This window comes from Antechinus flavipes, chromosome 1 (genome assembly GCF_016432865.1).
Source record: "Antechinus flavipes isolate AdamAnt ecotype Samford, QLD, Australia chromosome 1, AdamAnt_v2, whole genome shotgun sequence".
Lineage (NCBI taxonomy): Eukaryota > Metazoa > Chordata > Mammalia > Dasyuromorphia > Dasyuridae > Antechinus > Antechinus flavipes.
In genome coordinates this window covers 213,733,931-213,761,194 of record NC_067398.1, presented here as the reverse complement: position 1 = coordinate 213,761,194, position 27,264 = coordinate 213,733,931, and the positions used below count along the sequence as shown (strand labels likewise).

The window sequence follows — 27,264 nt, the reverse complement described above, 5'->3', positions numbered from 1 at the left end:
AAATGTGAGAGATGATTTGGATCCTTACTTTAGATTGGATTCCAATCAGTATTAATCAATTTGATATAATCATATCAATGTGCTATATACAAGGCCCTAGAAGCCATGAGCTGCAGATTCTAAGTTCACTTGCTTAATTATAGAAAGTTAATTTTAAAAGCTCTCTATCCTTGTTTTACCTTGTCATGGTGACCAAGTCCAGCATGTTAGAGGTGACAACTACATGCAAAATCCCCCAAAATATTTTTATACCTCCAGGCCAATCCCTTATCCCCAATAGAAGAGACCATCTTATAACCACTTAGGTCATTGACTGGGATAGCTTGTACCATTTCCTCCTGCCCAACCTAAAGAGAAACCTGTCCATCTTGTGTGGAGATATTCCTTGCTTCGTCCAACTTGTGGCCCTGATAACATATCATTTTGCTTACTTTAGCTTATGCATCATATGTCAATCAATGGAATTATTCTGTGTTTTGTATAGCTCTTCTTGAATAACTAGACATCTTGCCCTATAAAAATTATTCCTGGAAGGAGGAGGTTTCTCAGATAGTGAGGAAGATCTCAGGTCCACTTCCATTAAGCGGGATAGCATACCCTAGGGCTCAGACTTCTGCCTCAGTCTCTTTTATTGTAGGTAGGATAATTTTAATTCCCATAGAAATCATACCAAATTGGATGACATTTGGGCAAAAGTCACATCTCCCTATTGACATGCTTTGGAGTCTCAGAAACAGCCTTAGCTGAGGAAAAAATTGAAAAACCTCCTAGCCATAACTTTGTCTTAGAAAAATCCCAACAGAAAGAAATGATAGTACAATGAACAACAGTTAAGAAGGTCCCAAAGACTGGCAAAGGCACATTCAAGACAATTTAGCATAACTACTTACTGCCATAGCTGGACTCCCTGATGAACAAGTGAATGCTGAAGGAAATTACTTACCAGTTATGTTTTTTTTTTTCCCTTTATCTGGATCTAGAAATAATCTGATATCTTTGTGTGATCGTGATGTTTCTAGGCTAAAGAGAAAAGACATTTCTTTGATCTCTCAGTACTGAACACTCCATAGATTCATCTCAATAATCTAAAGCAAAACCAAAGGGAAAAGGACATGTATTTTGTCTACCAATTGTACAAAGACTGCCTGAAACAGACAATGGTACAGAAACAATTATTTCAAGTTAAGAAGGTTCTGCATGTTCTAACCTTGTCTTGTACAGACAAGAAGAGAATATTGAACTCAGAGGTGCCACTTTGTTGCCTAGAACTTCAACCACAAAAACACTAAGGACATAGATATCCTAATGGAGGTAAAAATGATAGCAAGCCTGAGCCCTTGTTTAGTCGGGAAAGCTACATAGGAACAGATACAAGGTATAATAAACAAAGAGCCATTTATCCTTTAATATTTACCTTAATACATTGTTGGTGAAATTGTGAACTGATCCAAATATTCTGGAGAACAATTTGGAACTGTACCCAATGCTCCTTAGCAGGCTCTAATATATTCTCAAGTCACTTCTTGACTTCCTTTCTCACTTTTCCCCCTTTTGATCTGATGGAAAGACTGCTTCTAGAGGGATAGAAATAGAAATCCCCAAACTAAGACAATACAAAAAAATCGTGCATAAGGCATATTAAAGTGGATTTTGTGCTAATGAAATCCATCTGGACAGGGAATGATACCCAGTGACTTCCATCTTCATCACCACCATCACCACAACCTTTGTTTTTCCTCTTTCTCCTAAGAGACTGAATGTTTATTTCCAAGACTGATGTTACCCTAAAGTTAGGGAAGGTTTGTTTTTTGTTGTTGTTGTTTTGGGGTTTTTTTTTCCTGACACAATTAGGGTTAAGTTACTTGCCCGGAGTCAGACAACTAGGAAGTGTTAAGTCCCAAGGTCACATTTGAACTCAAGTCCTCTTGACTTCGGGGTTGGTGCTCTATCTATTGCACCAACTAGCTGCCCCTGAAGCTTTGTTTGTTTGTTTGTTTTACTTTTTTTATATAAAGCTTTTTATTTTCAAAACACATGCATAGATAGTTTTCAACATTTATCCTTGCAAAACCTTGTGTTTTAGATAAAAATAAAATAAAATAAAAAATAAATTTTTTCTCCTTCCCTTCTCCTTACTCCCTCCCCTAGATAGCAAGTAATTCAATTTATGTTAAACGTGTGTAGTTCTATAAATATTTCCACAATTACGATATTGCACAAAAAAAATCAGCTCAAAAAGGAAAAAAATGAGAAAGAAAACAAAGTGCAAGCAAACAACAACCAAAAAATGAAAATACTATGTTGTGATCCATATTCAGTCCCCACAGTCCTCTCTCTGAATGCAGATGGCTCTCTCCATCACAAGACCATTGGAAATGGCCTGAATTACCTCGCTATTGAAAAAAGCCGCATGCATCAGAATTGATCATCATAATATCTTGCTGTGGCTGTGTTCAATGTTCTCTTGGTTCTACTCATTTCACTTAGCATCAGTTCATGTAAGTCTCTCCAGGCTTTTCTGAAATCATCCTGCTGATCATTTCTTATAGAACAATAATATTCAATAACATTCATATACCATAATTTATTCAGCATTCTCCAACTGATGGACATCCACCAGTTCCTTGTCACTACAAAAAGGGCTGCTATAAATATTTTTAAACATGTGGGTCCTTTTCCCTTTTTAAAGATCTCTTTGGGATATAGGTCCAGTAGGTATACTGCTGGATAAATTTTAATAATTCTTTGGGTACAGTTCCAAATTGCTCTCCAGAATATTTGGATCAGTTCACAATTTCACCAACAATGTATTAGGGTCCCAGTTTTCTCATGTCCCCTCCAACATTCATCATTATCTTTTCCTGTCATCTTGGTTAATAAACTGAGAGGTGTGTAGTGGTACTTCCAAGTTGTCTTAATTTGCATTTCTCTGATCAATAGTGATTTAGATTGGCCTCAGATACTTAACACTTTCTAGCTGTGTGACCCTGGGCAAGTTGCTTAACCCCAATTGTTTCAGAAAAAATAGTGATTTAGAGAATTTTTTCATATGACTAGAAATAGTTTTAATTTCTTCATCTGAAATTTGTTCATCTCATTTGACCATTTATCAATTATAGAATGGCTTATATTTTTTATAAATTTGAGTCAATTCTCTATATATTTTAGAAATGAGGGCTTTACCAGAACTTTGATTTTAAAATTTTTTCCCACTTTATTGCTTCCCTTCTAATTCTTGTCTGCATTGGTTTTGTTTGTACAAAAACTTTTTCAACTTAATACAATCAAAATTATCCATTTTGCATTCCATAATGTATTCTAGTTTTTCTTTGGTCACAAATTCAGACACTTTGGGTTTTTTTAAGTATGTTTACTCTTTTTTATTGAAAAGTTTACTTTGTTTTTCCAAGTATATGTTATTAAGCTTTGCCCAGCTGATGAGAAAGAATTTAAGGCAGAAAGAAAGAAAGAATATAATTGCCAAAGCAAAATTTCTGGTTAGGCACTCAGTTAAAAAAAAAAAGTTATGGATTCATATTTTACAACTTCCCAGGGAGGAGAACATGGTTTCACTAAGGTTTCTTTGGGCATGTGAGTCAGTAACAGTGTGTAGGAAGTTAACCAGGTGGACATTAAGCAGGTATTAGTCATTATTATGGCTTGGTTTGAAAGGAAAATCACTTTCTTAGAGGAAAGGAACTGGGGTTGGTTATTCTTCATTCTGGAGGAGGCATCAGAGAGGTGCTGCCATGACATGCAAGTGAATTGGATTTAAATGAGGGAAGGCTGTGCAAGGTCACCTGTCTCACCTCTGAAGCCATCTGGGTCCAATTGATGAAGTCTAGATATGGAGTACCTAAATGAAATTAGGGTTTAATTAAGGTCTAGTGGCAGGTTCGGGGTATAGGGAATCAGAGCTCCCCTGCAACCCCATTGGATTCTGCACAAGGACAGGGAGATAAATAAGGTCTAGTGGTGGCATGAGAGTTCCCAATAAAGGAATTTATTGGCCCTAAAAGCTAGATTAATAAAAGAGGTTTATTATGGCGTTTGGAAGTAAGGTTAAAGTATAGTTAAGGAAATGGGTGAAGGTAGAGATAAAGGGATACGGGGAAATAGCATTCCAGTGGACAGAGGGTCCTGGCATGCCAGGCATAAGGCTGGCATGTTTGGAACCTCTGCAAAGAGGGAGTCCCAGCTTGAATCTTTTATAATGGGAGATTTAGCTAGAGGGGTCAAGTTGGCTCAGATCAGGTGGAGTGGGGACAGGTCCAGATCTTCTATTGGAATTCAAAGGGACCAGCATTTGTGAATTAAAAGATCTTTGATTGATAATTAGATCAACTAAGTAGGGTTGGGAATCAGAAAGAAAGGAATCTTAAAGGAACCATACCTGCATCACAATGGCAAGATATAGATCAGGATGACTGGAGATAGCCCTGGGTAACCTTGGCTTTAAGCTTTAGCTGAGATCTTTAACAAGTCTCAGTTTGACCAAGGCAACACCCAATCAATGATTAATGTTTAGATAAGAAATAAGACAGAAGGGGCAGCTAGGTGTTGAAGTGGATAGAGCACTATTAAATGTAGGCTCAGACATTTAACACTTCCTAGCTGTGTGACCCTAAGCAAGTCACTTAACCCCAATTGCCTCAGGGAGAAAAAAAAAAAAGAAAGAAAGCCAGAAAAATGGTCTCTTTTACATAGTCAAAAAAAAAAAAAAATCAACCTGGGAGGGGGAGACCCTCAGGATTTCTGGCTTGATTTGAAAGGAAAGATTTTCTTAGAGGAGAGGAGCTAAGGGAGTCACTAGAAAATATTTCTCAAGGGAAGGAGTAATTCAGTTAACTAAAAAGTGGTAAAGAACTAAGAAGTGACTTGAGAATGTATTAGAGCCTGCTAAGGAGCTGAGCATATATCAAGTTACCATAGCTTCACTTAGATTTGTAGGCCTTTTTACTCACTTCTGCCAATGATATATAAATATAAATATGTGTATTTGCATGTGTATAGACATACATATGCACACACGCATATATATAAATGCATATTAGGAACACAGCATATGGGCTGTGATGGAAATTTTGGACATATTTTAATCTATGAACTAAAGAGGAAACTTTGCCTTAAAGAGAAAATGTTGCTTCACCCCTTACTCTGAAGGAGAAATCTGAGAAATGAGATATACATGAAGAAGGATACATTGGGTGAAAGGGAAAATAAAGAAACTGAGGAGAGAAGGAAAAGATTTGAGAAACAATTAGGGAATTAAGTGCAGAGACAGTATGGTTGATGTCGAACTCAAAGCTACCATTACCACCTCTGCCTGCCATAGTCAATGGATCTGTCTGAGACCAGAAGAGAAAGGAAGGTCTAGGTGGTGTCCCTTAGGAAGAAATGATACCAGATGGTGACTTGCCTGTACCCTACTCCTCTCCTGCATCTCTCCCCTCTGTGGAAAGAACTAATGTCAAATCCAAAGCATGTCCTTTCTTTGAAGTTTCTTTTTACATTTATGTTTAATTAGTACAGGATGTCAGTTTAAGATAAAATATGATAGATCATAGCAATTTATTTGCATGAGTTTCACTCATGGGAATGGAAAGCCAGAGAGGATAGTGACAGACAAGGTCTACAGAGAGAAGAGAGAGAAAATAGACTGTCAGACTTGTAGGGATTTTGTCCCAGCTGGGGGCTCTAGAGCAAAATGAAAGGGAATCTTACTGATTTTTATTATTCTATAAATTCACACACACCAAAAGGAAGAGCTCAAGGGATGTGACTTCAGATCACTGACCCTAGCTATTGTCTGAGCCTTGAGTAAACAATTGTAACTGATGAAAGAAAGTTTGGTAAGGGAGCCTTTGACATATTTACTTTGTATTTTTTTGTTGTTGTTGTTGTTAATATTTTTATGTTTACATTACAATTTTACTTTTCCATTGTTCTCTCTAGGCAGATTCCAAAGGCCATTGATATAGGGAACATTCAGGTAAAAAGATACCATATTCGAGCCTGCAACTTCTCTGCAACTTAGTTGCCTAGGTCACTGAGATAAAGTGACTTTCCCAGGATGACATAGCCTAGAAGTTGCCGGCATAGAATATCTATTATATTATATATTCCAGCACCAATAGCCCAACCCTCTATCTACTATGTCTGAATGTCTCATCTTTCACTAATTCTTATATGTATCATATTTATATTCTTATGTTATTTATATTTATATTTGACCGTGTTTCGCGTTTAGAATGTAAAGTCTTTGAAACAAGAGACTATTTCATCTTTCATTTATTCCTACATATATACTTACTTACACTCTTCTATTTCACTTATATTTACATTTCTCCGTGTTTCTCCTAAGAAATGCAAAGTCTTTGCAACTAGAGACTGTTTCCTCTTTCATTTATTCCTACATGTATTATATTTACATGTTTATATTTACATTTGTTTCGCCTTTAGAATGTAAAGTCTGCAACTAGAGACTCTTTTCTTTCATTCAATCCTATATGGATTATATTTACATTCTTATATTACATTTACATTTATACTTCGTGCTTCCCTTTAGAATGTAAAGTCTTTGCAACTAGGGACTGTTTCACTTATTGCATTTATGTTCTCATCTACTAGCAGTGCCTTTATTAAGTGCTTGTTGGTAAAGAGGGTTGCTTGAGGTCCTAAAAAACTAAGTAACTTGTGCCATAGAAAATAAAGCAAATAGTAATTTGGAGGCGTGGAGGAAGGGCACCTGCAGCCGCTGAGGGGCTGAGCCTTGAGGGGAGCTAGGAGAGTGGGCAGAGGAGAGAATTTGAAACGCATGTGGGAAGAGGACAGCCCATGGCATGGAGCACGAGTCCCCGGCAAGTTGTTGTATGTCCTCTGTTCTACCAGAGGTCCGTGGCATCTGGAGGCGATACCAGGACCGGCGAGGGGGTTGTATTTAAGGACGGGAAAGCATCACTGCCGCCTGCGGAGGCATTTGGGTCCAGCTGCCAGCGCTCCGCCCGAGGACCTCGCAGCTCTCCGCCAGAAGGGGAGGGCGCTACATCCGGGGAGTGTTGGTTGGAAGGAGGGAAGCGGGCGGCCCCGAGGGCGTGGACACATCCCAGAAAGGGCTACGTCTCCGCCTTGCCATCCACCCCCTCGGCCGCACTTCTTAAGCCTTCCTCCAGGGCGCGGAGAGATGAGGCTAACAGCGCGACTGATGAAGGTGTTCATTACCCGGAGGATCCCCCCTGAGGGGCAGGCCCTGCTGGACCAGGCCGGAATGTAAGAGGAGCGCCCCGACCCCAGCCCGTGCGCGAGCCTCGGGCTTCCGGAGTCCCTCCTCGGGCTCTCCTCGAGTTCCCGAGCCGGGACATGCGCCCGGACCCTCGCCTTCTTCCCTAGCGCTTCTCCACCTGAGCCCTCACTCCACTCGCGTACTTTAAGATATGCTCCCAGAGCGCTCGTGTGTCCGCTCGGAACCCGGCGGAGACCACATGGGTCTGTCCCCCTTCCCCCCGCTTGCATGGGTCTTTCCCGGGAGCTCAGCCTATCTACCCGAGACCCAAGTCCCGGGATCCAAGTGACAACCTTAGTGCTGGTTTTTCTGCTTTAAAGGATCCGGGCTCCCCAGGAAGAGAAAGAGGGAAGGAGGGTGCTGTGACCCCCATTTCTCCACTACTTGGACTGCGGTATAGGAATTGCCCAACGTTTGGGGAAAGGGAAAAGGAATAAAGTTTAGGAAAATGAGGCAATCCTGGGGCACAGGAGGTGGGGAGCAAAGGGAGGTATTCAGTGACCGCGCTGGGATTTGTAGCCCCCTCCCTTGTCCCCTGCAGGTCTGGGCCTTTGCCCGGATGGTCTCCAGTGGCTAGTGCCACCCACCCGTCTGGGTTTGCTACTCCTGGTAGCAGCTGCTGTTTCCAGCAAGGCTTCACTCGCCGAGCACGGAGCCTGCGGCTCGCTCCAAGGGCCCCAAGCCAGGCCACCGAAGCATGGGTGGTTTAGGAAATACAACATTTGGCCATCTTGGTCCAAAGCTCCCAAGCCCAGAGAAAGTCAGGGCCGGAAGCGACCCTACAGCTCTCCCGAGCCCACATTTTTATTTTACAGAACTCAAATGACTTGCTGACTGTCACAGGATTACTGAGTTCTTGAGTTGACCTTGAACTTCAGTTTCCTCATCTGTAAAATGGAAGAGTTGAACTCCATGATCACTGGAGTCTCTTTCAGCTCTAAGATCCCTGGTCATAATATCCTATGATTTCTAATGTCTAAGACTTAGACATTAAGGGAGGTTATTTTACTGTTCTAGTGGAATAGGATGGCAAGGCTGGGTAGTTCTGGGACTCAGAATTTCTTCCAAGTGACCTTTTACACAGTTTGCCCCAATCAGACATTATTTCTTATTCTTTGGATGCATTTTGAAAACCATTTAAAAATAGTTTAGCTGTAAATTTTTCTTCCTCTTAAAAAGGACTGTGGAAGGAAAAAATGTACATATGTTTCTATTCAATCAGGATAATATATATTATAATTTGTAATATAAAATAAAATAAGTATTTTGAATATTATTATTTATTCTTTAGAAAAACTCATTCAGACCAACTTGTTGGTTGGATCCCTCACTCAGTATATTTTTCTTGGGCTTTCTACTTGGTTTTTGTGCTGGCTAAATAATAGCACTCAACTCCTAGGGTTGTTGTGAGCAACAAATGAGCTACAGGAAGAGCCTTAAAGCTCTACATAGATACTATTATTATTGTTCTATAATAATATATTATTCTCCTCTATGGGAAGCTCAGAGTATGTAAGTGACTGGCCTGCCCTTTCTTTTCTCATAATTCACATCTTTTTTATGTAGCTATGACAGATCATAATCTAGAATCTAATATCACTTTAATGTTGTTTGTTTTTGTTGAGTTATTTAAGTCAAACCTCATTCTTCAAGATTGTAGTTAGGATTTTCTTGACAAAGATACTGGAGTGGTTTATCATATCCTTCTCCAATTTACCATTTCCTCCAGAGGAGGAAACTGAGACAAACAGTTAAGTGCCTTGCCCAGGATCACATATCAAATAAATGTCTCAGGATAGATTTAGCTCTGGTTCTCCTGACTCCAGGCTTGATGCTCTATCCATTATGCCCAATATCACCTTCACAAAAGGGCAAAAAATAAAATTGATTTTATTCTTTTGAGATTACCCTCTCCTTGTGTCCTGCTCTGTAATCAATGACACAAGATAAAATGTTAATATTTTACTGATGGAGGTCAAAAAAAAAAAAAAAAAGCTAGGAAAATAGGACAATGGGTGGTCAGTGAAGCCAGCTTGGTTTTTCATGATCTTCTGAAAAGTAAAGATCCAGTTTGCACAGTTCTGCTCATCATACCTTATTAAAATGTAATAATAATTCTTAGATTAAAAAAATACGTTATTACTCACCTTATGAAGTCATGAAAAAAGCTTTGTAAGCTTTAATGTGCTTAAACATGAGCTAATACATAGACATTCCAAGGCTTTATTTTTCCCATCTGGTAAATAGTAAGTTCAATGTGTTATTGGCCCCAATACAAACTGTATCCAGCTTCCCCAATCTGACTAGAACAAAACTGGAGCCTGCTCTTCTCCAAAAAAAGGAAAGAAAAATATATTACCAGTAAAAATAGTGAAAACAGAAAGTAGCAATGATAAAAATGAATAAAACATTGAACTAAATAAATTTTAAATGTTTATAATAAACATGTAATATAATTTTATGTACATCAAATGAGATAATATTTGTAAACTGCCAGGGTATAAAATCTGGCATATAATAGGCCCTTAATATGCACTTATTCCCTTCCTTCTCCTTTATTCCCAGCCTTTTACTCTCAGAAGCCATGGCTAAAATGCTGGATTTATAGTCATTAAAAATCTGGCTTTAAAGATTCAGAATCTGACACTAGAAAAGGGTAAACTTCACTGAGTTTCAGAAAGCTTTGAGCCTATCTATTAAATATATATAGAAGGGTTAAGATTTGCTTTGGATGGCTAAGAAATCACAAGTCTTTTGATATAAGTTTGTGTAGTTATCTTTTGAGTTATATCCATTTTTATTTTCAGTGAGATCTCAGTTTAATGGAATGATATATTCAGATCAATAAAAAGAGAAATAACCCATAACAATTTTTGATGGTTTTTCTAAGAGGCACGTTGAAGGTACAAGACAACAACAACAAAACTTGTTTCAATGACCAAATAAAAGGTATTTGGAGTTTAGAATTTATACCATGGAAAATACATATAATGAAAATGAGTTTCTGTCATTCCAAAGCAGAAAATACCAGTGAATTGCCTAAGTCTTATTGCATGAGACTCAAGAAGGATGTCAAAGAACCAGGTTTTAAAAAAAAAAAAAAAAAAAAATCTGATCTTCACAGGTCCAAATCCCTGCAAATTAAAGAGGTAGTATTGCACCTGACTTGGAGTGATGAAGACAGACCTAAATTGAAATCTTACCTTAGACCATAGCTGAATAAACCTGAACAAGTCACTTAATTTTTTTACTTCATTTTTCTCATCTATAAGATGAGGGGGATGAACTTGGTCTCTAAGATTCCTTCCATATGATACATGTATAAAAATCATAATAAATTTGTGATTCTGAGCTGAATGATTACTTTGAAGTCATCTTCACAAATTTCTTCTCCTAATTCAGTTGAGGTCTGCTTCTGAGCCTCTCATCATTTCCCCCTCACTCTCCAAGGATGATATAGAATTCTTTCCTTTATTATAAATGTAGATAGAGGCTGAAAACAGCCAAGTTTTAAGACTTCAAGAACCTGCTAGAGATCAGAAAATATGATTTTCTGCTTTGCCTCCCCTCAAATATTAGAGATAAGTATAAACCAATGACCAGGTAAATGTGGCATCCTTGCATGTGTACAAAGTCCTCCTGCCCAAACAAATGTCCTAACCTTTGAACTATACCCTATTCCCAATTTGTACCCTTTAAGTGGCCTTCATTTTTAAAAAAATTTTCGATACTATTTTATTTTTCCAAATACATGTAAAGATAGTTTTCAACATTCATTTTTGTAACTTTGTGTTTTAAAATTTTCTCCCTCTCTTCCTTACTTCCCTCTTCCCCAAGAAAGAAAGCTATAGGTTAAAAATGTGCAGTTGTTTTAAACATATTTCCATATTTGTCATGTACAAGAAAAATCAGACCCAAAGGAAAAAAAAAATAACATGAGAAAGAAAACAAGCAAACTATTCTTTGGTCCACCTTCAGTCTCCATAGTTCTTTGGAAACAGATGGCATTCTCCATCACTTTATAAATGAGGAAATTGAGTATTAGAAAGCTTCAGTGTCTTGCCCATCGTCACTTGGTTCATAAATCTCAAAAGCAGAATTCAAGCGTCTTTTCTAACTCCAAGCCTAGTTCTTTCCTCAATATTACATTGTGTTTCATGTAGATGCTCACAGCTTCCTTTCAGATGCTAAAGTCTTGTCATTATAATTTACATTTTAAATTTTTTTTTAATTTTACAATATATGACACGTGATGGTAATCTGTTTCACAGATTAGAAAAGGTTTAGATTAAAATTGTATTCGTTTCATGGAAGTCCACCATAAATGCTAAATATTGCACATTATTAATAATGCTTTCAAATGCAGTATTTTAAGAATCACCTGAAATTTTTTGCTTGGGCATAAGTATTTCATTATTCATTATTCAATGAATAAATGCTCATGGCATTGGTCACATAATTGATTGAGATTTTTTAAAAATAATTTTTTGTTATAAGGGCCAAAATTTCCCTAGTATCCTTCCTTCCCCCTCCCAGAAAACTATGCCATATAATAAAGCAAAGAAAAATTTAAGAAGAGAATAGAAAGAATAAGTAAAACTGATTAATAATAATAGCACTCTACACTTTGCAAATATTTCCAATATTTATTTTTATCCATACAACTCTGAAAAGTCAGTGCTATTATTCCCCCATTTTAGAAATGAGGAAAATGTATTTTTCACTCATTGAAAAAATGTTAAGTAGATGAAATAATCCTGTAAATCCCCTTTCCATCCCTCTCTCTACAAAGGGTTTGGAGGGGTTTTTTTTTATATCTCCTTGTCCTTTATAATCTTGCAACATCTATTTTTTTTTAAATTATCATTATTGTTTTGTGGTGCTCGTATTTTCCATCCACTTTGTGGTATATACATATATATATGTATGTATGTATTTTTTTTTTCCTTATCTCCTCTTAACCTCACTCTGCATCAGTTCATGTAAGTCTTCCCATTCTTCTTCATCATACCTGGTACAGCAGGCACCAGGATATCCCATTATGTTCATATACCATGAACATTTAGTCATTTCTCAAGAGTTTTGGTTTTCCTAGAAGGGAACATAGCATAGTGGACAAGAGTGCTGAACTTGCAGTCAGTAAGATCAGTGTTTAAATCTTGCTTCAGACTTTAGGTATTAGACAATGGACAAATCACTAAATTTCTCCAAGTAATTATTTCTTTATATATAGAATAAAGGAGGGAAGGAGGTTAATTGATAATTATAATAATAACCAACAGTTGGATAGCACTTACTATGTGCTAGTTATTGTGCCCTTTACAAATCTTGTTTCTTAAGACAATCCTGGGAGATAAGTGCTATTATTATCCCCATTTTGTAATCAGTCAACATTTATTAAGTACCTACTGTGTGTCAGCATTAAACACTTTACAAATCTTATTTCGTTGATCCTTACAATGATCATTGGAGATAGATGGTATTGTTATCCCCATTTTACAGATGAAAAAACTGAGGCAAAAAAGTTAAGGAACTCATTGAGGATCATACAGCTAGTGAGTGTCTGAGGTCAGATTTTTAACTTCCCAACTTCAGATTTAGATTATATCTAAATCCCTTCTGGCACAATTGGGTGGTATTGTAGGTAGAGCACCTGGAGTCTGACTTTGAATTTGAATTCCTCATAAAATGGGAACATACTAAAGAAGAAATTAGTAAGCTATTCCTATATCTTTGCCAAGAAAACCCTCTGGATAGGGTTACAGAAAGTTAGACACAATCAAACGGCAACACTAACATGGGTCCTTCCTAAATCCAAGTCACTTAACTGTGCTAAGGATCAGTTTCCACATCTGCAAAATGGGATTGATCATAGCACATCTGTCATAGTTATGAGAATCAAGTAAGATAGAGCATCCCAGATACTTTGCAAACTTCTGAGTACATCATGAATGTGAGCTTCTATGCTCACTGTGCTTGGGTATTTTCTGACATCTGTATGGCCATGTAGGAAATGCATTAACTCCCTTCTTATTTCAGTTCTGAAATAAAACGGTGGGACTCAGATGAGCCCATACCGAAGGAGGACCTGGTGAAAGGCGCAGCTGGAGCACATGGAATTCTTTGCCTTTTGACTGACAAAATAGACAGAAAACTCCTGGATGCTGCAGGTATGTGTGTGTTTGGGATCCCAGATTAGGATTTCATACTGTAGACTAAAATTGTCATTTTTGGGGAATGATGCATGCTCCTAAGCTTTTATTTATTTTATTTTATTTGTTTGTTTGTTTATATATGTATGTTATTTTTCAGTTCAATCCAACTAACCATATATCTATTTTCTGCCAGGCTGAGTATTAGAGATAATCATCTCTATCCTCTAGATCTATTCAGAAATAACTCTTTACTATATAGCTGCAGGGAAAATGGCTAGGCAATGGGTTCCCCTGCTGTGCATTTGGAGAAGAGAAATTGCTTTCAACTGGTTGGGATGGGACATTGGACATCAAGGGGGTGGCACCTGAACTGGACCAGTAAGGAGGGAGGTAAGGAGGAAGGGATGAGAGAAGGAAGGATGGAGGAGGCGTGAATAACACCAACTGTAGAGTTATGCTAAGGAGAAAGATTCTACTCTGTGTGAGGAAATATTGAGGATCATACATTGATCAAAAGTGCCAAGATGGGCTTTTGTTGCAAGACAGAAAAGGCTGATTTATAGGTCAAATGGATTAGCAGACATCCATAGCCTTTTTTATTAGAGGCCACTCATTAATAAAGGAATATAAACTGCTACTTTGTAAACTTAAAACATCTCCTGTCCTTACGTTGCTTTTCTATAAAATGAGAAGACCAAGTGAAATCAGGAATTCTTAATCTTTTTTGGATCATGTACCCCTTTGGTGGTCCCAAGAAGCCTATGGATCCCCTCTTGGAATATTTTAGATGCATAAAGTAAAATACACTTATTCTGAAATAAACATTTTTTAAAACCCAGCTTACTATATAATCTTAAGTTAGTTTTGAGTTGTAGCTCTAGCTGTGTAATATGGACTATAGTCTGAGCTTTTGTTTCCTGATCTGTAAATTTGCTGAATTGTCATAAAAGAAGTACTTTTTAAATTATATGATTTTATTTATATGAGTACATATAAATGTATATACAATTTTAGATATATATTTTATCATAATTATATATATATTTTTTAATAAATTATAACACACTGAAATAAAGATGCATGTGTGTGTATACGTGTGTGTGTGATTGCATGCCTGCATGCATATAGACCTCAGTTTAAGAAATGCTGGATTAAATGACCTCCAATGTCTTTTCTACCTTTAAATACACTGTGTATGCACTATGCCTTGCACAATGTAGGCTTTTGTGTAGCAGAATGCCAATAGAAGACCTTTTGGCAAGAAAAAAACTGTAGCAGGTCCAAAACGGCAAGGATAAAGGTTACATTTCCTAAAGAGAAAGCAAGCTGTGTCAGATTATTTATCACTATCCTCAGTAGGTACTGTCAGGATTAATGTTTAAGACATCCTAATTCTATAAAGCCAGACAGATAAGTTTTGGTTTCTTTCTACTTATCAGGGAAGAATCTCAAAGTAATCAGCACCCTCTCCGTGGGAGTTGACCATCTTGACCTAGATGAAATTAAAAAGCGGTAAATGCTGCCTTTTGTTCTTATCTAAGGGGTATTAAAAGTTGTTGGAATTATTGAAGGGGAAAGAAGATTCTTAATTGTTCAGACAGAAGGATTGACTAGGAAAAGGGAAGGATTAAGAAGGATTCTTGAGAAGTAAGGGAACATTGTCTGTGGCAGTTATGGGAACTTTGGCTCTTGCCTTCCTAGAGGGATCCGCGTGGGCTACACGCCAGATGTCCTAACAGATGCCACAGCTGAGCTTGCAGTTTCCTTACTGCTGACCACCAGTCGCAGGCTGCCTGAATCCATTGAGGAAGTGAAGAAGTGAGTGTGTATGTTGGGAAGATTCAAAGCAATCGATCATTTGCCTGGTTAATTTTACATTCTACAAGGGCTATTGTAATACCATCCCCAAGCCACCTAACATTTTACCTCTCTTCCCTTCCCACTCTCTTTTTCTTTCTCTTTCTCCCTTTCTCTATATCTTTTTCACTTTTTCACCATGAGACATTTTATAGTATAATTTTTTTTCATTGACTAACACATGTGATAACTTTTTTAATGCTGTTATAAACCATATTTATTTCAATACACTTTATTGCTGTGCAGAGTGATATTGTTCTGAATTAAAACTCAGGAACTGAACCACAGAACCAAAGAGGAAAATCGAAAATGTATGCTTTTTTTTTTTTCCCATTAGACATTTTATTAGATAAATTTGCTACAAAGATTATTTCCCATTTATTTATTCTTTCAATTGTGCCTACATTTATTTTGCTCCTGGAAATTTTTTCTTCAATTTTATATAATCAAAAGTGTCCATTTTATTTTCTCTAATCATACTTATGATGAGGTGCAAGAATTGGGGTGGGAAATCCCCTCTGGTGGGAGCCTCAGATCCTATGCAAAAGAATTCGCAAACCTGAAATCTGTGGCAAAGGGGATTTATGGGCACTGAGAAGCCAGCTTGTTGCTAGGAAAACAGACTTCTTAGTGGGCAAAAAGTCCTGGCAGGACAGCTTGCTAGGAAGACAGCTTCCTTAGCAAGCATAATCCTGGTTAGGACTTCTGCAGAGATAGTTTGACCAACCCTTGATTATATGCTGGGAGCAGTTTGGGCTACTCCATTGAGGATTCTCAGGCCAAGATCTCCCATTGAATAAAATCATTTAACACAAGATCTCCCATTGAATAAAATCATTTAACAGGCAGTTTGAACTATTGGGAGTGGTTCTGGACTAATTTTCAATTCAGTAGAGGGTGTGACCACAACTGGGTGAGACCACTTAACTGCGCTCCCTGAAGGGTGGACTTCTTTCAGAGAGGAGTTTAAGACTCAGGAACTTCCTCCAGAAGGGAGACAGTTTCAGGGTTCACTCCAAAGGTTAAGGGAACACAATTTATGTCATTTCCTCCCCCGCCAAAAGATCTGTTTACATCATTTATTTAATTAAAAATTCTTTCCTCTATCATTACTGTAGAAAGCATTTTCTTGCTTTTTCTATTTTTTTTCACTTAATAGAATTATATTTTTTTCAATTACATATAAAGGTAATTTTTTTATTAACCAGAATATGTACATTTATCATAGCCCTAGAGCTCTATTTCCTTGTCAGTATCAGGTCACCGAGTAAGAGTTCCTAAGACTTTTGTTTTAGTTGAACATGTGTGATGGAATTACTAAGTAGTAGATTTTAAGCAGATAAATTTTTTGAAACAGATAAATTGAGCTGTGCATGGCTCTTCCTCCAAAGATGAGAGGAGTAGAACCTCATTTACACTTCATGAGTACTAATGCATAACTTTTCGTGGGCAGGTTGGAAGGGAGGAGATGATCACAAACCCAGGAAAGACATTATGGAATGTTTTTGTATATTATGTTGTATATTAAATAAAAACTGTGTTTGGAACATGAAAGTATAGACCACAGGTAGCAATTTAGCATGATTGTTGTTCTGTTAATTTTAGTCTTGTCTGACTTTTCATGACCTCTTTTGGGGTTTTCTTGGAAAAGATACTGGAGTGGTTTGCCATTTCCTTTACCAGCTTGTTTTACAAATGAGGAAACTGAGGCAAATTGAAGGTTATCCTGGATCATACAGCTAGAAGTATCTGAGGCTGGATTTGAATGAACTGATTTGAACCTCAAACTTCAGTTTCCTAAACTAAAAAATAGAAACATAATATTTGCAATACGTACCTCACAAGGAGGAAGTGCTTTGTAAACCATAAAGAACTATTTAAACAAAAGCTATTATTATTTTTTCACCCTTCATTTATGGCCATCTTCCTGAATCCTGCCCACACTGCCACTTAAAGAGAGTGTCAGTGCACTTAACTAGAAGCAAGAACTGCTTCTACCTTCAGTCCATCTTGACAAACATTTATTAAGTTCTTGCTGTGTGCAGAGCATTGTTCAAAAATGGAGTGATTATGTTACATTTGTATTTTGGTGTATCAGCTCCCCAATTAACTTGTAAGATTTTTAAGATTACTAATACCCTGGAACCAAAGCTTCAGAAACCATGTATTACTTCAAATGTTGCTTTACTCCCTATGAGTGTTCAATAAATGAAGAAGTACCTGGAGTCGCTCCATATCCATTTCCCACTTTTGTCTCTTGAAAGGTTCTTAAAACATGACATGAGTAGTTCTTAAAATATGGCCTAGAGGCTTCCAGGTGCCCATGAGTTCCTATGAATGGGTTCCTCATGGACCTCAAAACTATTTTCATAATAACACTAGAATATTATTGCCTTTAAAAATACTCCTGCCTTTTCTATCTGCATATTTGTGAGAGGTCAAATTCTCTTAATTTGTTGATTAAAACCCAGTAGATAGAATGCAGAAACAGATATGAGAATCCAACTGTCTCCTTTTAAGCCACACATCAAAAAAGAGATTTGCAGAAATAAATGAAATATTGCCACTTTCCTTATCAAATTGTGTTTTTTTGGAAAATATAATTTTTTTCATATTTTGCATGATTTCATATTTTTAAGTGGGTATTCTATTTTTTGCCCTCTTAATGGATGGGGGGAAAGTAAAGTGAGGGAAAGAATTTGGAACTGAAAATAAAAATAAATTTTTAAAAAACAGTTATTTTAAATAAAATGTTATTTATTTTACACTTATTGGGTTTTTTGTTGTTGTTAAGTTGTTTCAGTCATATCAGAGTCACACAGCTTAGAAGTATTTGAGGTCAGATTTGAATTCAGGAAGAGGAGTTTTCCTGACTCCAAGTTCTGAAATAAGCAGTGATGGGGACATGTGCAACCTCTCAAATAGACTTTTCACTTAGGGTATCAGTAATTGTTCTCCATCAGAGGTCATGAAATTTTTTGGTCTCGGACCCCAAGGAGCTTTTGTTTATATTGGTTATTGATATCTGACATTTACTATTTTAGACATTAAAACTTATAAAATTTTAAAATATTTAACAATATAAACCTATTATGAGCAACTGGATGACTCACCGATGGAATGGTTCTGGAAGATTCATGTTCCTGAATTCAAATCTGGTCTCAGACACATTCTGGCTGCGTGACCACATACAGGTCATGGTTCCTGATCTGTGAAATGATCTGGAGAAGGAAATGGCAAATCAGTCCTGTATCTCCACCAAGAAAATCCCAAATGGGGTCACAGAGAGTCAAACATGGCTGAAATGACTGAACAATGTACTTCCAGTACTGAACTCCTGCCATAGCTTTTCAGTTTTTTCTTTTCTTTTTATTTCAGTGGTGGTTGGACTTCATGGAAGCCCCTTTGGATGTGTGGCTACCAGCTCTCGAACAGCACAGTTGGAATTATCGGGCTGGGAAGGATAGGTAACATCTCTTTTCTGCATTTTATAACATTGGTTGGAATCAAGGAAAATACACTCTCTGAAATAGTGCCAAGTGATCTTTTTGTTGTTGTTGTTTGGTTGTTTTAGTTATGTCTGACTCCTTGTGACATCCTTTGGGGTTTTCTTGGCAAAGATACTGGAAATGGATTCCTTCTCCAGCTCATTTTACAAATGAGGAAACTGAGTAAAGAGATTAAGTGACTTGTCCAGGGTCACACAGCTAGTATCTGATGCCAGATTTCAGTTTAGGAAGATGAGTCTTCTTGACTTCATGCACCATTTTCTATACGGTGAGCCACCTAGCTGCCTCCAAGGGAATGAGTAAATACATAGAAATCAGTAAAATCAATCTTTATTTTTTGGTGAAAATGGAGAACTTAGAACAGCAGCAACCATTCAACCCAAGTGATCAAAATTTTGCATTATTTTGTTTCTGATTTTTTTAAATCAAACAAAAAACACACAAAAAAAAATGCAATGCAAGTCATCCAAAGGAAAAAATATTTAGTCCCAATATAGAAAAGGAAAAAATTCTATACATGCCTAGAGTTTAAATTTACCACCAAAGCCTTATATTTCAAATGCCTTTTGATATTTTGAAAACATGCAGGAGTTTTGGAATCATAAACCTTGGGTCCAAACTATGGCTTTTTGTCATCTATAATATGGGAAAAACAAACAGCCTTGGATTTGAATCCCAGACCTGGGGTTTACTACCATGGGACTTCAAGGGAGTCACCTACTCACCCAACCAATCCAGCTTTCTCATGCACATGCCCACATACCCAAACAGCCACCTCCCACTCCTGGATCTTTGTTTATTTGTAAAGGAAGGCAACTGTACTAGATGATGTGCTTCTTCATAACTCCCAATGGTAGCGTAGGAAAAATGTTCTGTAAAAATAGAGGGTGCCATACAAATGCAAGTATCATTCCAACTATCACAGTACATAAACCAGGAGTTCAACTTGATGTATACTTTTTGCTGAAATAGTGTTATCCCTTCTGATGGGGTGAATAAGATCCCTATAACAAATTAGATCCTTGGTTGCTAAGTGGACCACAGGAATGGACCTTGACAGGAGTGAGTCTTTATTAAATTTAAATGGAATGCAAGTGAGCTTTAAGTGAACCTTTGTTGTAATTTTGAGGTTCAACCTTTGCTCCCCATCATTTCAATAGGGGCACAACACCTCTGATTTAGAAAATTTAAGTAAAAAAATTTTGGGCTTCCCTTTACACCAGAGAAATCTGAATTGTTTCTTTTGCAAGCTGTTTTATAGATCCCTTTTGTGAAATTTGGGTCAATATTATACAACATCATACATATATTTTATGCATTTCTGAGTTTCTAAACTTTTTCTGGGTTATTTGTTGATTTTTAAATGTTATCTCAGCTTCCACAAAACTCCCCCGAAATTCCCATACTTTTTAAAAAATTTAAATTAAAAAAAATTTTTGACCCACGATATATTGAAACTGCGATGGGAAAAGTTGCAATGTGGAAGAGATAATGGTAAACCTATGGCACTTGTTTGGATATAATCTTTTCCAAACACTTTTTTTTTTCAACTGCAACTGATTCTGTCCAAAGGATATCCAATTAGACTGTCATCAGCCTAGAAAAAAACAAATGACCAACACTAACCAGAGGAAAGCACTTTTAGCCTCAGGCATCGATCTATCGCCTTTCTTTAATTAATGATGAGCCGACCAAATGTTCCCTATTTTCCCAAACACATTGACTCCACATGGTTCTGTTGGATCCTAACACTAACCCTAATTCTACAGTAAAAAATAACTGCTACCTCAGCAGTCCTGTGTGGGTTGAATGGGACAAAATGATGTGGATGTTGTTTTCTCATTTTCAGGCCAAGCTATTGCCCGTCGCCTAAAACCATTTGGTGTCCAGAAATTTATATATACTGGACGTCAGCCCAAACCCTCAGAGGCATCTGAGTTCCAAGCAGAGTTTGGTAAGTTTAACATTCATTTAAAAGCAGCTCAGGTTGTTTCTGTTTTATGTCATGATAAATCCTGCAGATATTCACAAATAGATAAATACAAAGTATGTGCAAAATTATACCACTTAATTTCAAGTAGGAAAGAATATTGACTGAATAACAAATTGGGAAAAACCTTGAGTAGGAAATAGTCCCTAAACTGTGTTTTGAAAGAAGCCAGAAATTTAGAATCATCAATATGTTTTGAAATGATACATTAAAATAATAAACTATTCTAGTAATTATGTTATAACTAATTACAATCTTTATTATTTGTAAATAGGTTTAATTATTATGATATATTATTATAACTAAGGTTTATAATAGCATTTACTATGTGCCAGGCATTGTGTTAGTGCTTTAAAATTATTATTTTATTTGATCCTCATAACAATTTTAGAAGAGGGAATTATCCCCATTTTATAGATAATGAAACTAAGGCAGAGGTTAAGTGACTTGCTTAGGATCTTATAACTGATTCTGGATTTATACTTGGGTCTTTCTGGGTTAGGCCAGTCTAATTATGGAGAACTTTGGATAATCTCAGTCAAAAAGAATTATCTTGGACTGAATTTTTCTGATAGTATTTCAATTCTAGGTCATTCTACTCCCCAAAACCTAAGCTATTCAGTGTTAAATGAAATTATAATTTAATTAGTAGACTTTAAAACAAGATAAAATCTTATGGATTTGGCCCAACTCCCTGTCATTCCTTTTTACAAAATTTAACAAAAATGGAAATTAAGGCACACACCTTGATTTGCCTAAGGTAACACAGGGGTAGCAAGTGGCAAAATTTGAACACAGATTTTTTGGCTTCAAATTATCCTGTGCTTTATTTCACATTCTTTAGTTATCTCAGCCTCTAAACACAAAGGCATTTTGAAATTCATATTATTTCATAATATCTCATATCTCTTTGTTTCTTCAACACATCCTTCACTTTTTGGTCTCCGTGTCTAAATATCTTACCTCTAGAAATATGTTTAAAAGAATTGTACATGTTTAACATATGCTGGATTACTTGCTGATTAGGGGAGGGGAAGGGAAGCAGAAAAATTTGCAACAGAAGATTTTGCAAAGGCGAATGTTTAAAACTATATTTGTATTTTGAAAATAAAAAGCTATTATTTTAAAAATATCTATCTTCTCTCTATGTTTTAGCAAAATAAATTCCAATTGCCATTTCAAAGCTACAAATCTTAATAACTCTAAGACCAAATCCTGCATCACCCAGATGATTCAAATACCAAAAGTTAGCTCTTATCAGTCTCCACCTGCTAATGCATGTTATACAGTAAACAAGTTTAGATTCTTTTGTTCAGAGTCTGTTATCTGTGAAACAGACTTGCAGGTCATTCCCTGGAGCTAGCCTCGGCCCCAAAATAAATATAAGTATAGTATGTGGGTTTCTTAATTTAGTGATTTGCTTCACATTTCTGAGGGCATAAAAGAAAGAACATGAACTTTTCTCTTGAATTAAGTAGATCAATCAAGCAACAATTTATTAAGTACTTTTTCTTCAATAGGAAAGATGCTAAGCACTGGGAATTTAGAAAGAGGCAAAAGACAGCCCCCCACAATTAAGAAACTTATAGTCTAATGGAAGAGGTAATAAGCAAATATATAAAAATAGAACATCAAATAACAATTAAGAGGAGTTGGGAAAGGTTTCCTGTAGAAGATGAGATTTTTAGCAGCACATAAAGGCTGGAAGTAAACATAAAGAGGGAGAAATTTATAGTTGCAGGGAAGACATGAGTAATAATGCCTCGAGACATTTCCGAGAGTCAGTGTATTGTTTGAGGAGCAGCCAGCAGGTTAAATTCAGTGAATTGAAGAGTACACGTTAGGCAGTCAGGTGTAAGAAAACTGGAAAGGTGTAAGGAATTTCGTTGCTATAGTGATCAGAGATGTTGTTTGGGATTCATTCTGATGGGTTTAAAAAATGACCAGCTCATAGATATTTTACACATATCCTTCCCAACATATTTGCAGGAATGATTCTGTTTTTCTAACAATGAAAATTTAAAAAAAAAAAAAAAAAAGCATACAAGAAGTGACACTTAAAAAATATTTTTTGCTTGGATTTGAGATTTCACAGGTGTAAAACAAAGATTTTGTATGTGTGGTGTGCAAGGCATGTGCAACCTGAAACATGAAAGTTGGGAAACAGTGAACAAAATAAATAAAAGTATAATAGAATACCAATAATATAATGTTTTAAAACTCAAGTCATATTATTGGTATTATACGCCAAGTTGTATCAGAATTCTGACTCACCTACTACCCTGCTTTTTATCTGATTTATTATTTTTTTAAGACACTCAGGGTTAGGTGATTTGACCAGGATCACACAGTCAGCTAAGTGTCTGAAGCTGGATTTGAACTCTGGTCTTCCTGATTCCAGAGCTGGGGCTCTATTCTTTTAATGTATTTCCCTCACCTGCATCTCATATGTCCTTGAAACTGTACTAATTTTAATTTGCAAGGATTGGTGTAATTATTCGAATTCTAAAAACTAGGCTCCTCCAAGAACTCTTTTGATTGGAGAGATAAATGCATCAAAGTCTTGGGTTCCTATTCTTTTGGGAGTGATTTTACTCTTTTACCTGTTGTTATACTACTGATCCATCCCTTCTCCCCTACTCCCATTCTTCCCTTAAGTATCTGTTGAACAGCTGGCAGCCCAGTCAGATTTTATTGTGGTTTCTTGTGCTTTAACCCCTGAAACCAAGAAACTCTGCAACAAGGACTTCTTCCAGAAAATGAAGAAAACGGCTGTGTTTGTCAACATAAGCAGGTAAAACTACAAGCTGGGTATGTTTTTGGTTTTTTTTTTTTTAATGTTTTTCTAATTTAGATTTCACATTTTCAGTGTTACTGATACCTCTGTTTGAACATGTTTCTTTCCTTGAATCAAACTAAAAAGAAAATCAGGAATAAAATGAAAACCACGGTCTCTGTTTGATTCTAAAAAAAAAAAAAAAAAAAGTTAAATCTCAACTGGAAACTATATCATATTTCCTGGAAGGAAGAAGCCTTAATTGTAGGATTTTTGCATAATTTACATAATTGAGTTGATCTCAGCAGAAATGAACAGGACATACCTTTGGAGAAAGCTTTGCCAATTATTTTGTAGTACAGAAAATGGAGTGGTGGGCCTAGAGTAAGAAAACCACCTGGATTTGAATCACTCCTCAAACACTTAGTAGCTATGTGACTTTAGTCAAGTCTCATAACTTAGCCTAAGATTTATGCTCTGTAAAAGAAAGACATTAATAGCCCCTAATTCATAGGGTTTCTGTGAGAATCAATAGAAACTATATATATCTTCACACAAAAACACATATATCAATAGAAACTATGTATATGTGTGTGTGTGTGTGTGTGTGTGTGTGTGTGTGTGTATATATATATATATATATACACATATACATATATGTGTGTGTGTGTAAATACTTTTGCAAACATGAAATATGGTACTTTGTACCTGAAGTTTTTAATACTTTCAGGACATTATTAGGTTGAGATACATTTTTCATTGGTAGTGAAAATAGTATTCTGCTGTATTCATCCAGGAATAATTTATAAATTTTCTCTTAGCCAGTCCTGATAATGGTCACTTTAACATACAGAAAGACTGCTAAATATTCATCCATTGACAATAAACCCTATTGTCTAAACTATGCTCTACTGTACTTATAGGGACAATTCACTGAGTTGTTTCATTAACACATATATCTCAGAGAGAGTTAGATTCAGGCAGGATGAATTTGTGGAAATTGTGTTACTGTTTTCAATCTCTAAATACTTAGTGATTCATTGATAAAGATAGTCAAAAGTTAGTTTTATGAGGATTTTTTCACTCTGAACAGTTTTGATGTAGCTTAAATGAACAACTAATGGACTTGGCTCACTTATTAAAATTTTAATTGAGAGTAGAAGGTAAACTGAATCCTTATGTAAATAGTTCTGTATTACTGATGTAAATTTTTTTTCACAAGCTAGACAATTCAATGTTATATTAAGCATGGACTTCTCACATTGAGGTAGTTTGTTTTTTTAGGGACGAAGGAATTGTGTTTGTTGTTTGTTTGTGGTTTTTTGTTATCGTTTTGCTTTTTAACAAAACTCAAGAGGCTGTTGAGTTCTTTCTTGGACAATATATCAAAGTACCATTCTAATGTCGTTCCCAGAGGAGATGTGGTGAACCAGGAGGATCTCTACAAGGCTTTGAGTAATGGCGAGATTGCAGCAGCTGGGCTAGATGTCACAAGCCCTGAACCATTGCCCACAAACCATCCTCTCCTTTCGCTGAAGAATTGTGGTAAGAATTTAGTTTTAAAGTATAAACTTACATTTTACTCTTCAAACAAGGAACTATAGGATAAAATAACATGTATTATATCAAATTAAGTCATTTTGTTGGCCAGTTTTGCTTAAGGAAATGGGTGTTTAAAAAAAAGTTAAAAGGATTTTTAAAAAGTTTTTAAAATGTAAGGTTGTATTTTACCCTTAATTTAAAAAAACTAGAGAAATTCACGTTTTGAGACTATTCTTAACTCTGACAAAAGCTATTTCTTTAAACAGAAATTTATTCCTCATAACAGAACGTAAAAATAGGCATAATTTTAGTTTCTGGAAACTGTCAGGCCATTGTGGAATCACTGGGGGGATTACTTACTCTTCTGTGGGGCAGAAAAAATCTTTGTTCTCAAAACAATAAGCAATAAACCTGGATTCTCTAAAGAGTCTAGAGAGACATCTATCTCAAGGATTTTCTTTAATTAGTGGAGCCAAATCATTATTCATAAAGCTAGAAACAAGTTTTGTTTTGGGGTGGTTCTTTTTTTTTTTTTGCATTATATGGAAGCACCCGGAATAGGATCTCCAAGAGGAGAGATGACTTAAAATTTTTTCTTTAAAACTTCACAGCCTTATAACTAACTATATACCCACTGGTAAAAAGAGATTTTTTTTTTTAACTTACATTTTTAGAAGAATAATTTAGTTGATGGTACTTTATTTAGAAAATATAGTGCTTTGTGTCCTGAAGTTTTTAATACTTTCAAGTAACTTTCTGAGTAAGATCAATATGGGACATTATCAGGTTAAGAGAAATTTTTTAGGGATAGTGATAAAGGTATCCAGTAGTAATCAGGAATTATCTATGAATCTTATCATGGTTTGGCCACGGGGCTTGGTTCCATCTTCTCTTAGGCAGTCCTGATAATGGCCACTTTAACATACAGAAAAACTGCTAAATATACTCTGCCATGACCCGTGAAGGTAAAAACAGGACCTTCATGATATTTAAAATAGTTTATCATTAATGTTTCACCTTAATGATAAAGAATTCTAAATTTCATGAAGGTCCTGTTTTACTTTTTTCCTTTTTTATTATGATCACTAAGTCATGTTGTATTTAAGTTCCTGAAATTGTCAGCTGAACTGTTGGTAAAAGTATTACTCTCTTCTTTCCCATAAAACAAAAAAGATTTTGCCCCCAGTTGACTGATGTTCAGTGGATCAGTGACTACAATATGAAGAAGTATACCATTAAATATAGGTTTAAATATGTTCCAATGAATAGACATAAAAGCATTCTGAAAATTTAAAGTGTATAACTATTTTACCATTTAGCGTCACTGCCTTAAATAGCAGCTGTTTATTATTAAGTACCATCTTCATATGTATGTTGTTTGCTAGAAGCATTATATTTGACTCTACCTTTGAATCAGTTCTTTAAAATGAGTTGTAATGTGTTCCAAAAGCATAATTTTCCATAAGTGATCTAATTGCATTGGATTTAAACCATCAACTTGTATTGAGAATTTGAGACTTGAAAATATAACAACTCAAAGATTAGTCCATTTCTCCAAACTGCATTTGTTACCATGATGTGAGGCCATGATCAGTAGACCATATATAGTTGTCACAACCCTCATTTTACTAGCCAGAAACTCTATTCATTGAATTCTGTGTAAATGTTAAAATATTATGCCCTTTCTTCCTGCCATTTTCTGATCACCCTCTCTTTCCTTTACAGTGATTCTACCACATATTGGAAGTGCCACCTATGCAACCCGGAATACTATGGCAGTGATTGCTGTTAAAAACTTATTGGCTGGCCTAAAGGGGGAACCTATGCCAAGTGAACTCAAACTGTGAAGATTAAACAAAGAAACTCACAATTGAAGAAGCATTAATCAAATAATTATTATATTTTCACTTCTGCTAAACAGGAGTATGTTACTTTCACCTACATTTCTGCTATCTTAAAAAGAACAGTGAGGAATCTCCCCTCCTCCCCATACATATACTTGACTCAAAACTACATAAAAAGTGCCTAGGAATAACATTTGTGATTATTCTATAATTTTTGATACAAAGGTATCAATGGGTATGCAACTTTTGTTGATGTTATCTAGTCTAAACTGAATTTCAACAATTAAATGACCATTGATTTAATGTGTA

General features: G+C 36.1%; 1 protein-coding gene across 1 annotated transcript; it reads left to right on the top strand.

Annotated features, from left to right (window-relative positions):
• The first annotated feature begins 7,154 nt into the window (after positions 1-7,154).
• On the top strand, positions 7,155-27,264 carry GRHPR (glyoxylate and hydroxypyruvate reductase). The gene is made up of 9 exons (XM_051996069.1): positions 7,155-7,269; positions 13,322-13,452; positions 14,877-14,949; positions 15,139-15,255; positions 18,673-18,761; positions 20,653-20,757; positions 23,452-23,587; positions 24,984-25,114; positions 26,837-27,264. The coding sequence occupies exons 1-9, from the start codon at positions 7,184-7,186 to the stop codon at positions 26,956-26,958; spliced, it is 990 nt and encodes a 329-aa protein (XP_051852029.1). The 5' UTR covers positions 7,155-7,183; the 3' UTR covers positions 26,959-27,264.

Bases quoted from the DNA above. Each gene is read 5' to 3' on its own strand.
- GRHPR (XM_051996069.1), top strand. From the start codon at position 7,184: ATGAGGCTAACAGCGCGACTGATGAAGGTGTTCATTACCCGGAGGATC. The intron at 15,256-18,672 runs GTGAGTGTGTAT...TTTTTATTTCAG, and splicing joins TCCATTGAGGAAGTGAAGAA to TGGTGGTTGGACTTCATGGA. The intron at 23,588-24,983 runs GTAAAACTACAA...TGTCGTTCCCAG, and splicing joins GTGTTTGTCAACATAAGCAG to AGGAGATGTGGTGAACCAGG.